At 35.9% G+C, this 14156-nt stretch overlaps 2 protein-coding genes across 2 annotated transcripts in view; both read right to left on the reverse strand.

Annotated features, from left to right (window-relative positions):
- The window catches only part of SHOC1 (shortage in chiasmata 1), a 77522-nt gene extending 63478 nt beyond the window's left edge, over positions 1 to 14044 (reverse strand). Inside the window, exons 1-5 of the mRNA XM_082696976.1 lie at positions 13958 to 14044; positions 12986 to 13073; positions 11154 to 11234; positions 8701 to 8824; positions 4738 to 4828 (exon numbers count right to left, since the gene is read on the reverse strand). Of these exons, the coding sequence (XP_082553102.1) occupies positions 4738 to 4828; positions 8701 to 8824; positions 11154 to 11198 (260 nt within the window). The 5' untranslated portion in view covers positions 11199 to 11234; positions 12986 to 13073; positions 13958 to 14044. The remainder of the gene's footprint in view (positions 1 to 4737; positions 4829 to 8700; positions 8825 to 11153; positions 11235 to 12985; positions 13074 to 13957) is intronic.
- The window catches only part of ECPAS (Ecm29 proteasome adaptor and scaffold), a 295320-nt gene that overhangs the window by 266169 nt on the left and 14995 nt on the right, over positions 1 to 14156 (reverse strand). The gene's annotated exons all lie outside the window — the stretch shown is intronic.

The following is a 14156-nucleotide window of genomic DNA, read 5'->3' on the forward strand; positions in this document are numbered from 1 at the left end:
TATCTAGACTGTGTAGCAAAACTCTTAAAATTCAATTTTAAAAAGACACAAAAAACAACTGAAAAATGGGCGAAGAATTTAAATAAACATTTTCTTGAAGAAGATAAACTAAAGGCCAATAATTACATAAAAAGATGCTAAATATCATTAGCCATGAGGGAAATGCAAATCAAAATTACAATGACATACAATAAGCCATTCATGAATTCTGTGAGTCTATCTAGCAAACTGATCAAATCCAAGGATAAAGTTGCTGGAACCTCCAATTTATCCCTATGGGTCAGAAGTACAGGTTATAACCTGGACTTGCAAGTGGAGTCTGAAGTGGCTGGGGAGGGGAGGCAGGCTTGTACCACTGAGCCCACGACAGGTGGTATCTGACATTATCTCTGGGTAAAATTGAGTTGAATTGTAGGATACCCAGCTGGTATCAGAGCACTGCTTGTTGGTTTGGGGAAACTACACCCTCTCCCTATGATGGAATTGGTGTATGGTTTTACTTTGATTCCATTTTTATGAAATGTCCAGAATAGGCAAGTCTAGAGAGGCAGAAAGTAGACCAGTAGTCACCTATCCAGAGGAGGGGGAAAGATGGGGAATGAATCCTAGTAAGTTTCAGATTTCTTTTTGAAATGAAAACGCACCAAAATTGACTGTGGTGATAACTGCACAACTCTGTGAATATACTAAAAACCACTGAATTGGAAAAACCACTGAATTTTAAACGGGTGAATTATACAGATATGAATCATATTTCAATAAAGCTTTAATATAAACCTAACCAAACCAAAGAGTATAGGGTTTGAAGTTGAATAGACTAGGGTTTGAACATTTGAATAGTTCCAACTATTGACTGTGCGCAAGTTATTTAATCTGAGTCACAGTTTCTCATATCTAATATTTTTTTTTTAAAGATTTTATTTATTTATTTGACAGAGAGAGATTACAAGTAGTCAGAGAGGCAGGCAGAGAGAGAGAGGAGGAAGCAGGCTCCCTGCCAAGCAGAGAGCCCGATGCGGGACTCGATCCCAGGACCCTGAGATCATGACCTGAGCCGAAGGCAGCGGCTTAACCCACTGAACCACCCAGGCGCCCCATCATATCTAATATTTAGATAATAACACCCACCTCACATAATAATTATGAGGTATACAGGAAGTAAATATTATGTGCATTGCCTGTGTTCAATTGCATTCATGTGAATACAGAAAGCCACAGAGGACTAGGGGATATAGTTATACATTCTTCCTCTTACTTTACTTGGCCATTGCTCTCTCCTGGAAGCTAGAAGTTTATTGCATGTTTTTGCATTTTGCCCTTGTCACCGTGGTTTGATAGCCTCAACCCCTTCTTCTTTTTTTTTTTTTTAAATATTTTATTTATTTATTTGACAGAGAGAGATCACAAGTGGATGAAGAGGCAGGCAGAGAGAGAGAGAGAGAGAGAGAGAGAGAAGCAGGCTTCTTGCTGAGCAGAGAGCCCGATGCGGGACTCGATCCCAGGACCCTGAGATCATGACCTGAGCCGAAGGCAGCGGCTTAACCCACTGAGCCACCCAGGCGCCCTCAACCCCTTCTTTATTCTGTCTCTTGGGCTAAAAAAAAAGTGCTATATTTACTGTAATATGTATGTATTTATTAGGAGCTTAATATGTCTTTTAAACTATACTTTTTTCTGGTAGTTTTGTAAAAATTAAAATAGTTATTATTTTTGTTAATGCTCTGTTGCAAGTTGCAGCTTTGATGACAGAAGCCAATTTTCTTGTATGTCCTGTTATTTTTTGCGTGTAATTTCACAGAACATAAGATTTCTTAGGAATACACAGTGGAAAATGCCCAAATATGTTAAAATACAGTACACCACAAGTTAGTAAAATAATTGAGGCCTTAGAATCAATATTAAGAAGTAACAAAAATAGAAACAAGGAACAAAGAGGAGAAAAAGAGGAAAAGCAAGATTTAAAGAAACTCTAGGTAGTGCTAAATGATCAAAATGTTTATTTCTAAAATCCATAGGTAACAAAACTGCAGTAGCAGAATTATTTAAAATTAAATTTAAGATGGGAAGTATCTATACTTTCTGCTCAATTCTTCTGTAAACCAAAACTTCCCTAATAATAAAGTCTGTTAAAAATTAAATGTTACTGGGGCACCTGGATGGCTCAGTGGGCTAAAGCCTCTGCCTTTGGCTCAGATCATGATCTCAGGGTCCTGGGATCGAGCCCCGCATCGGGCTCTCTGCTCCGCAGGGAGTCTGCTTCCTCCTCTCTGCCTGCCTCTCTGCCTACTTGTGATCTCTGTCCATCAAATAAATAAATAAAATCTTTAAAAAAATTAAATCTTACTGTATGAGACAAAATTGAAATTAATGGCTTACACACATAAAAAGTGGAGTTTAGAAGCTCATGGCTAGTAAAACAGTTTGCAATGTGTTAGAGACAAATGCTCCTTTTGTTCTACTCTTTCACTCCTACGTTTAGTTCTTGCCAATACAGCTGAAGTTGGTTGCTAGAATCAGTCATTACATATCTATTCCAGCACTGGGAAGGAGAAAAGTGAAGGAGAAAAACATGCTTCTTCCTTTTTTTTTTTTTTTTACATATTTTATTTATTTATTTGACAGAGAGAAAGATCACAAGTAGGCAGAGAGGAGGAAGCAGGCTCCCCGCTGAGCAGAGAGACTGATGTGGGGCATGATTCCAGGACCTTGGGATCGTGACCCGAGCTGAAGGCAAAGGCTTTAACCCACTGAGCCACCCGGTGCCCCCATGCTGCTTCCTTTTAAGGACATTCCCCCAAAATTGCATAAGCCTCTTTTGCTTAATATTCTATTGGGAAGAAATTAGTCACATGGCCATGTGTAGTTACAGAGAGGCTGAGAAATGTAAATGTGATTCTAGGTGATGCCACAGGTCCACCTTCTTTGCCATGGACTCCATGTTGGTACCGCAAAATGAAAGGAAGGTGAGATAAGATAGGGCATCCATTCTTTCAGCGCCTCCCATTTCTCCCATACATGAATCTTGGTTGAGTCAAAGTAGCTAGATAACTGCTTTCACTGCGGATTTATTGTGTATTCTTGCTCTATGCCTCCAGACTTGCTGTTTCCTTTGCCTGAAAACCCTTCTCTCACGTTAGTTTCTCTTTTAATGTCCAGCTCAAGCTCAATTCCTACTTCTTTGTAAAGCTGATCTCTCCTGCTTGTAAATGCACAGCCTACCATCTAACTCATGAAGTGAAGAGATCTTAGAGATCATCTTGTTTCTTGTTACTTTAAGTAGGTTCTTGGGCCAGCAGTACCATCATACCTAAGAGCACATTAGAAGGGCAGAACTGGGATGCCTGGTTGGCTCAGTCAGTTAGGCATCCAACTCTTGATCTCAGCTCACGTCTTGATCTTAGGATCATGAGTTCAAGCCCTGTGTTGGTTTCTAGCATGCTGGGCATGGACTCTACTTAAAAAAAAAAAAGTGCAGAATGACAGGCCCCAACACAGACCAACTGAATCGAGATCTCCATTTTTAGTAAGATCATCAGGTGATTCATATGCACATTAAAATTTGAGAAGCACTGATCCAGTGTCATTATACTGATAGAGAGTGAGGGTCAGAGAGAGAAGATGACTTGTCAAGTAGGTAGTACTTGACTTTTCAAATCAAGACTTGAAATCCATTTTTTTTTAAACTCATGGAGCAGAGCTCTTTTCACTACACCCTCCTGCTTCCTCATTGCTCAGTTTAGTCATGCAATAGGCACTTTGTATCGGCCTTATGCCTGTGATAGAATTTCTGATGGTCATCTTGTATTATGATTTAATTTTTACATGGTTGGTTTTTTTTTTGATGTCTATATATTATCTTCCTAACTTGACTTTTAAATTCTTAGATGATGGAGATGGTATATTGGGTTTCTTTGAATTTGGAGTCTGGACACATTTAAATTGGTTATTTGTTTCTTTCCAGCAATTTCCAATAATTAAGGAAAGCTTAAATTACCAAACCCTGAAAATGTGAAAAACTAAATCCTTCCTGGGTCTGATCAGCACCCTTTACACAAAGTGAAGCAACAGAGTAAATTATTTACCTTTGCACTGAAATCTCTAATTTTTGTCTATATTAACAATGTTGGGTTAGATGTCCTTCCTTGTATTATGTATGCTCTGTCTTCCTATCTCTGTCATTATGTTTTCTATATTGTATTGTAATTATTTATTTATAAATCTCTATTCCCTATTTTCTTGTGTTCTTTGAGTAGAGACTGTATCTTATTCAGTTGCGTATTCTGTATCCAGCACACAGGATTGTATATAATAAATATTTGATGAATGACTGAACTAATAATAAATAATCTTTTGACCATGTTAGAAAATAGCCTTAAATCTGCATTTATACTACAATAAAAAAGACCAATTTTAATACAAAGTATCCTATAGACACATTCTATAAGAAGTTTACTTATTGATTAAAAGTATGGTAATATATTTGCTTTCTTTCTGTGTGCATTTTATAGCACAAATGCATAGAGAACAGTTAATATGTGATAACTGAAGCCAAAATAAAAAGGATATAAATCACCTGTATTAACCTCTCTTTTGTGACTCCGATTAGGGCTTTTTCTTCAGATAAAAGAATAAAATTGGTAAGGATACAAAAGAAAGGATATTCTCTCTACTGGTGTCTGGAGAACTTACTGTTTCTGTCCTAGACGTAAAGGGGAAATTGAGGTTAAGGATACATACTTCTCTAGAAAATCCTCCACAAAAAGACTTGCTTTCCATTGATCCAAGACTGAAATATCATCTGTCATTCCCCATACCGAAACAGCTGAAACTAAAAAGGAGAATGGTGAACATTAACTTATGGAATTTTCTTTTTCACTTAATACAAAGAAGCCAAACATGAACCTTTTACATTATGATGTTATCTTTATTTGTTCACAAATGTAATTTTTCCCAAAATTTTACCAGATTCCAAATATTTAAATAATCTTCCTCATTATTACAATTCACCCCCCCAAAACCGCTCAACTATAGTCAGAATAACATCACCTGAACATACTATCCTCATTTTTACTTCTCTCTTTTGCCAATACAGCACTACCATCCTAGATAGTCCTATTCAACAGCTCATATTACTCCTCATAAAGTTTTATTATTTATTATATATTATTATATATTATATATAACACACATATATAATATTTATTGTATATTATTTATTATATTTCAGCTTGTTCTGATATATTCTCCTTGAAGGGCCAAAGTTGTCAGTAGCACTCATTCTGGTACATGACCATACACAGCCATATTTTAAAATTTTAGGTATCTATAACTTGTCTCTCAAATTAGACCCTTGGTTCCTTAAGAGAGAGATCATGTCAAATACTAATCTCAGAAAAAGCAACTGAGTGAAGTTAAGAGTCAAAGCACCTGTATTCTACTACCAATGTTACATCTTAACTAGTTTTGTTATCCTGAACAAATCACCTAACATCCGAATCTGTGTATCATTGAAAAAAATACAAAAGTTTAGTGGTAACAAGTACAGGTTCTGGAATTGCCCTGACTAGATTTTAATACTTGTATTGCTACTTATTAAGGGTATGAGCTTGCGTAAACCTCTTAACCCCTTTGTACCTGTATTCCTTATCTACAAATTAGGAATAATAATAATGGCCTTTTCCTAGTGTTGTGAACATAAAATGTGATCAGACATATAAATTGTTTAGACAGTGCCTTACATATTGTAAACAAATTTTGGCTATTAATGGGGATGCCTGGGTGGCTCAGTCCATTAAGCGTCTGCCCTCAGCTCTGGTCATGATCCCAGGGTCCTGGAATCGAATCCCACATTGGGCTCCTTGCTCAGCAGGGAGCTGCTTCTCCCTCTGCCTGCCATTCTCCCTGCTTGTTCTCTCTCTCTCTCTCAATCTGGAAAATAAACAAATAAAATCTTAAAAAATAATTTTTGGCTACTAGTGTTATTATTGTTTTTAAAAAGAGAAAAAGAAATAGGAAAAATGATAAACTCATTTTTCCTTCTGTACATTTATTTATTTTTCCTTCTGTACTTTTAGATAAGCAGATTAATAAAAGCTATTCTTTAACTTACTTCCAACCTGATTAAGATTCATTCCTTTTTTATAATATTCATTGTAAAATGAATATTCCTCCTCCCTCATGTCCTTACTATCCTTACTACCTTTCTTACACAGTTCAGTTTCCATAGCCAGTCCCATAACCACTATCTTATAAAGATCCTTAATTTCTTTGCCTCTCTTTCCCTTGTACTAACTTAGGAAAACCTCTACTCTCTACCTTATGTACATACACTAGAACAGCTGAAAATTATTAGAAAAAGATCATGCTGAATGAACTCATTCTGATTACGACCATAAATTTCAAATGGGCATCCAATATTGACAGATGATAATAGTACATCTTCCTAACCAAACCAGCTTTTTCATTCTTCTTTTTTTTTTTTTAAGATTTACTTATTTATTTTATTTTAGAGAGAGGGAGAAAATGATCATGTGGACAGGGAAAAGGGCAGAGGGAGAAGGAAAGAATCTCAAGTAGACTCCTTGCGGAGTGTAGGGCTCAATCCCAGGACCCTGAAATCATGACCTGAGCTGACTGCAGATGCTTAAGGGACTGAGCTTCTCACTTGTGTTCTTATCTGGTTCTGCCTTTTCACTGCTGGAGTATTTTAGGATTTTGTCCTAGGATCTCTGCTTTATATATATTCATGCTCTCAGTGACTGCATCCACTTCCGTAAGTTTATGTGCAATCCATATATGATTACTTCAATTTGAAACTCCAGCAGTGCTCAAGATTTATATAATAAATGACCTCCTTGATGTCTTCATTGAGATGCCTAAATAGGCATTTTAACCTGGCCAAAGCAGAGCAGTTGACTCAAGCCACCAACTGGCTTTCCCGTGAGCCTTTCCTTATCTTAGGAAAGGGCACTGCCATCCACCCAGTTACTCAGGTCAAAAACCTAGAAGAAATTTTTTATTGTTCTGCTTTTTCTTTAACCCTCACACTGTTGGCTGGACCTCTCATATAATCTCAATTCAACCACTCCTCACACATCCATTAATATAAGCCTAGTCCAAGTCACTATCATCATTTATGTAGAGTATACATTCACTTAGCAGTCTAGATTCTGAACCAATATGATAGCTTTCTGATTGATTTTATCTCTACTCTTCCCAATCCCTACCCCTTCCATACTCCAGCCAACTAGAATGATTTTTCTAAAGCATATATCAGATTGTCACACCTCTTTTAAAAACTGTCCAATGATTTGCCACATTAGCCATAATATAAACAAGCAAATAAACTCCATATTATGGCCTATAATGCCTTATATCTTTCATAAGTTGCCTACTTCTTAAATATCCCCCTTTCATTAACCTGTCATGGTGGCCTAATTATCTGGTCCTAAAACTCATCAAGTTTATTCCAGAGTCAGAAACTCTGCATTTTCTTGAAAGCTTTCTCCTCCACTATCTTATTGTTGTTGCCTTCTCTCATCATTCAGATCATGCCAACTCATATGTCCAGCTCCTTCCCTAAGCATCTTAGGAAATAGTGCTCCCTACTAAATCTTTTATCACATTACCCTATTGTGTCTTCTCTACACATTTATTAATACCAGACATTAGCTTATACATTTAATGGTTTTTTTGCAGCAGTCCTTTTACCAGTCTGAAAACCCATGGAGGGAAGGAACTACTTCTGTCTTATTAGTACCATCCTTAGCACCTATAACAGTACCTGGTACATAATACATGCTAAAGAAATGTTAACTGACTTGACTCCTCTATGGAAGCTACCTCTTTCTTCCTATCTTTCTTTCTCTTTGAAGCTATCTCTTTCTTAAAAACACAACATGGTAAGAGCAAAAGATATTTTGTACATGGGGCGCCTGGGTGGCTCAGTGGTTTGGGCTGCTGCCTTCAGCTCGGGTCATGATCTCAGGGTCCTGGGATCGAGCCCCGCATCGGGCTCTCTGCTCCGCAGGAAGCCTGCTTCCCTCTTTCTCTCTGCCTGCTTCTCTGCCTACTTGTGATCTCTGTCTGTCAAATAAATAAATAAAATCTTTAAAAAAAAAGATATTTTGTACATATACATTTAAACATAATTTTATATGCAGTATATCATAACATTTTAAAGTAGCCCTCCTACAGTTGAGCAAGATCTTATTACAATACAACAAATGTTTACAGTGCTAGAATATTTTAAGACTTCATCATCTACATATCTTTTATTTGTTCTATTCATATCTAGTATAAGCTTCCCAATTCCCTACTTTGTCACCTAAATTCTGTCATAAAAATATTAATTTTTAACATTCTTGGAGTTCTTTTTTGTTTTTAAGATTTTATTTATTTATTTGAGAGAGAGAGAGCGCGCAAGCGCACACACAAGAAGGGGAAGCTCAGAGGGAGAAAAGCAGACTCCCTGCTGAGCAAGGAGCCCAATGCAGGGCTCAGTCCTGGGACTCTGGGATCATGACCAGAGATGAGCCAAAGGCAGAAGCTTAAACTGACTGAGCTACCCAGGCACCTCTTGGAGTTCTGATATGAATAAATGCAATGCAGTTTTACTAATTTAAAAAAAAAGCAAATTTTCTTAATTTACTCTCACATCACTTTTAAAATAGATTTTTGAGAAACAAAAGTAAAACATACCTCTCATCCATGGCCTCCTAAACTTATTATCAATAACTCCTGCATAATAATTTCCATCTTGATATAAACATGAAGGGACTCGAAGCAATAAAGCATCTCTGCAAAACTTCTTTCTAACTATATTCTATGTAAGAAAGTAAGATTATAAAATCTTTAAAAATATTTATCAGATGCAATTAACAATATTCAAAATAATAAAATTCATTATTCTTTTAAATTCATATCATTTTTATTTAAAGGTAATACCTACTCATTATAAAACACAAAATAACACAGAACACATAACTGAGAAAGTCAAGGTCTCTAGTAATTTAAGTAAGAGTTTGGCATATTTTCCAGAGACTTCCTTTTCTAGGCTAGGCTAAATATGTGTGTGTGTGTGTTTATGTTTGACACAAATGAGATCACATCATTTATACAGTATGCCATTTAGCAATGTGGTTTTTTCACTTAACAGTATAATATGGCTGTCTTAATTTTGTTTCTATGTTGCACTAGCAACAACCAGCAAATAAATTTTTGACTTGAAAAAAAATCAACAAATAAAACTATTTCTTTAACCTCATCATCTTTGGTGTGCCTCTGAAAAATGTCCCACTATTCTTCTCAGATTATCAAAATCCTATTTATCAAAAAAAATCCTATTTATCGGGGAACGTGGGTGGCTCAGTGGGTTAAAGCCTCTGCCATCTGCTCAGGTCATGGTCCCAGGGTCTGGGATCGAGCCTCACATCGTTCTGCTCAGCAGGGAGCCTGCTTCCTCCCTCTCTCTCTGCCGGCCTCTCTGCCTACTTGTGATCTCTGTCTGTCAAATAAATAAATAAAATCTTTAAAAAAATCCTATTTATCTTTCAAGGCCCATCTTAAGCAATATCTCTGCTACAAAGCTTTTCCTCAGTAACTCTCAACTTCCCACAAAATTCATTATTCTATGTATTTGGACAAATGATAGTTTCTTGCATTACTTCCCAAGAGTTCTTTGTTTGCTGAAGGTGTTAATCATATTAAATAAAAGGTCTTAATTATCCAAGAATAAATGGTACAAAGAAAGAAGAGTTAAAGTAATTTATATAAGATGAGGACCAAAAGTTCATTGCAAAACAGAAAAAAAGCTTGATTAATACTTTGTCTAAAAAAAAATGAAACAAAGCTACAGAAATTAAATTTTGTAGCTAATAAAATTTTGGTTTTAATTAGCTCGTAACCATAACTGGTTTTTTGTCAAAATTCTCCCATAAACTGTATTATGTAATGATATGGATATTAGTCATTGCCTAACCTTTGATTATAAAGAAGATATTTTAAAAAAATATTTAACCAAAATATTCCCAAGGCATCTCTGACTCCTTTAATATGCAAATCATTCTCTTCCTCTTCTCTGTAACTAATCTAATGTTGCAAGGTCTTCATTTGACTATAGCTTTACCTGTTGAGTGGCTCCTCAATACTGTTTCCATGAACTTTACAGAATTCTACAACTTTTGCGAGAAATGCCATCAGTCAGTATCATATTTGTACTATATCATGGGATGTGATCCACCAGTGAGAAACTAAGATACTACAGGCAAGGATAAAAGTTTAAGGATGTCTGAATACAGATTAATTTTGAAGTGGCCAATATATTCATAAATATATCTGGTTAACAATGACTTCTGATTCCCTACCATGTAAATGTTATAATAACACGTTTACTTCCCACAGTTATGAAGAAATAATAAAACCTGAAGATGTCTAAATGTCTTTCTTATTTCCTATAAAATGTAACAGTTTTAGTTACATTGGAATAACTTTTTTTCCTGGTAAAAAGGTCAAGGTTATAAAGAAAATAAAAATTTACCTTCTCAATTAAGATTATAAGAACAATGATTTATTGTATGACGACTACTCCAATTAGTTTCTTAACAATGTACTAGACTTAAACCTCAGCCTTTTATAAGCTGTTTAAGATCTCTAGACATCAGTTTCCGAACCTGTAAAATTGTAAAATCTAGCTCTTGGAGTAGTCATGATGATCAAATGGCATAACCCATCAAGAGAGCAAATGATCAAAAGATATAATCCATCAAAAGAGCAAAGTATCTGGCCCATAGCAAGTGGTCAATACATGCTATTACTGTTATTTCCGCATAAAGATAACCGGGACTGCTTCTCCCTCCCCGACTCTTTTCAAGGACAATTACTCAATATTGATACACAAGCAGCCTAAATATGCCAAGTTTCCATTTTTTTTCTGCTGACAGCCTCAATTCACAATACACTGCCAATAATTTCCTTCCAAAAGTGGCATTTTTAAGGTATACTGGAAGTGGGAAGAAATTTTAAATAAATCCCAAAGTAATTAGATTAAGGATTAATCTAAGGACTACTGCAAAATTATCATAATCATGTAGTGAATGCAGATAGTACTTTTCATATCATAATTCTTAGTAGTTAGTGATTCAGTAACACGCTACCTCATATAAATAGTCTATTGCACAATATTTGAATGTTGAAAACATGTCTTCTTTCTTTGAAAGTGGTACAAATTTCAGTATCTGGAAATACAAAAATCAAAATTAAATGTTAGTAAAATAGCAAAACAAGGAGAAGGAAACCATTCTTAATCACAAAACTTTGGTTCATTCATTTTTAAGAAGGCACTGAGTGATTAGAAAAAAGCTAACTATAAAAATAATAGTTATTACTATGATTTAAATCTAATATCAAAATAATGTATGTTGATATAAAATCATTCATCTAATTTTCATATATTATTTAATCCACACAACTTCTGGCTGGTGGATGAAAGTATATATTCTGTGATCATTTTGTTGCAAAAGAGGCAGGAATTTGAAAGAATTGTACAGTGGTTTTCTCAGGACAACCGTATTTCTTACGTGGTCTTGAAATAGAATAACCACAAGTAAAACTGTGCTTAAGCAGGGGAGAAGAATCTGGGAAACTGCAGTCTTTTAAAAAATAAAAAGCCCAGGGGGGGTGCCTGACTGGCTCAGTTGGAAGAACATGTGACTCTTGTTCTTGGTCATGAGTTCAAGCTCCTGCTGGGAGTAGAGTTTACTTAAAAAAAAAAAAATTTTTTTTTTTTAAATTTAAAGGCTGAAGTTAGAATTCCCTAATAGCCCATTTGGAATAAAGCCACTAAGACATAGTATTCCTAGGTCAATGGGTACATTATTATTGGTAAATAAACAAATTCATCCAATGAAGCGATAGGTAAATTTTAGAATGCTGAGAATCCAAGATGGTTCTCATTTATGTGAGAACCAGAGCAATTACAGCTTATAAGAGTCACTCTAGAATAGAATCAGTGTATCAGGTAGTTCTTAGCATTTTGATCAATTACTTAAAATGTTTTGGGTAATTTAGATGTAAGCCAGAAGTCTTCATATAGTAGTTTATCAGTAAGTTTTTAGTAGGTGAAATAAACATTTTAATCTGAATGGCTTTCCCTTAGTTTCATTATTATTTTAAATTTGTTTGAAGTTTACCTTTTTCTTTATCTAGGGTGAAGGTACAGTACCAGAAGACCTTAAGAGTTCATCTACATTAATTAGCTATGGATCTATTCCTATTTTCAGTCATCATCGAGAGAACATTCTTAACTACTCAATTACTGTATAAAAAACTAAGAGCAAACTGGTTATGGAATATAATTACTTTATCTGATTAATGAATCAGAAGACATTGTGGATATTACAATAAGCTTTCCAATTAAAACAAACCCAATAAGCTATCTGAATTATTTTTAATATACCTGAAATATTTTTAGTATTATTAGGTTCTGTGGTATCAACAGATGTTTTATCAACAGATGTGGGGAGTACATAGCGTGGGTGCCCTCTTCCACTCTTAATTAAACAATGTCAACATAACATTTTCTTACTGGTGATTGCTTCTCTGGAAATATTTTCCAATCACTGTACTTCCATACCTTTTCCATACAGTGTTCACTGATCTTTGAGGCAAATATTAATTTAGAATTTCCATTTCTTGATATTGTGCTTTCAAAAAAACATTATCTGATGTGCTTCATTCTAGAAGTCATTTCAAAAAGTTTAAAACAACCAAGTTACTTAGTTAATCCATTCAGTCACTCTCAGCGTTCATCTTAAATTTTCCTTTCTTGTGAAGCCTGTATTTCTACTAGCTTCAGATTCATCACTCTCATCAACTATCTTAAACAATAATTACTGCTGTATTGAAATTAATCATCTAAATTCATGCTGAACCTACAGTACTTAAATAAGATACTATATATCATATATACTCATAGAATTCCTCTCACCTGTCAACTTTACTTCATTGCATTACAGGTATTTGACTCCATCTTACAATAGTGGATGGACAGGAAGAGAGATCAATTGGCCTTCTTTCTAAAGTCAAATGGAGAAAACAAGCAACATCATGGCTAAAAAGAAGTTATTTTTAAAATAGTCAAACACTTGGGGCACCTGGGTGGCTCAGTGGTTTAAGCCTCTGCCTTCGGCTCAGGTCATGATCTCAGGGTCCTGGGATGGAGCCCCACATTGGGCTTTCTGCTCAGCCCCTCTCTCTGCCTGCCTCTCTGCCTGCTTGTGATCTCTCTGTCAAATAAATAAATAAAATCTTTAAAATAAAATAAAATAAAATAGTAAAACAATCAATCAGGAATTGCAATTCCTGAAATATTTTTCCTTACCTGTTTCTAAAGATTTTCTTTCTCTTGTGCTACCTCCTGACTGGGGCCGAAATGGAAATGCATATCAATAATTAGGTTAGGCTCTTAGGCAAAAGACCAGAGAAGGAAGGCCGAAGATTTTTTTTTTCCACCGAGTTTTACTGAAGCATCATTGAGATAAAAGTTTTACATATTTCAAGTGTAGGTATATATAATGGAAGATTATTTCCAAGATTATTTAAGACATATACGAGTGAATATGAATTGTAGGGCTGGCTTTCTGTCTCCTCCCACAGGGCTAAGGCATATGGAGATTTCTTCCTTTCCTCACTCCTGGACCTAAAAACCACACTTTAGCCATGTAATATCCCAGAGGAGGCAAGGTTCACACATTTTCTCGTATTTTTAAAATCTGTACAACTTCTTGTTAGTGGGCTGAAATACCACTGGCTTTTCTGTGCCCTTCACCTCTATTCCCGCCACATTAGGTTACGTGGGCCCTGGCTCTGGGGTCTTGTCCTCACAGAGCCACATCAACCGTGCCTCACAAAGATATTTTCCAGAAATTGTGGAGCCGCCATACCCTAACCCCGTCCTGACCTTTTCTTCTCCTCTGCTCAAGAACACCTTCCCTCTCTCCTCTCTTCACCTTCTCAGGGTTGCTACTGAAGGGAATATCGCCACCGAGCCGTCTCTGCCTGGGAAAATTCCCGCCTACTGAGCATGTGACCTCCGGCCCTGGGCTCAGCGCAGGCATTGGCCAGCTTGGCCAGGCCCCGCCCCTCGGGCTCCTAGCACT

The sequence above is a fragment of the Mustela nivalis genome (genome assembly GCF_964662115.1).
Source record: "Mustela nivalis genome assembly, chromosome: 13".
In the NCBI taxonomy this organism is placed as follows: Eukaryota; Metazoa; Chordata; class Mammalia; order Carnivora; family Mustelidae; genus Mustela; species Mustela nivalis.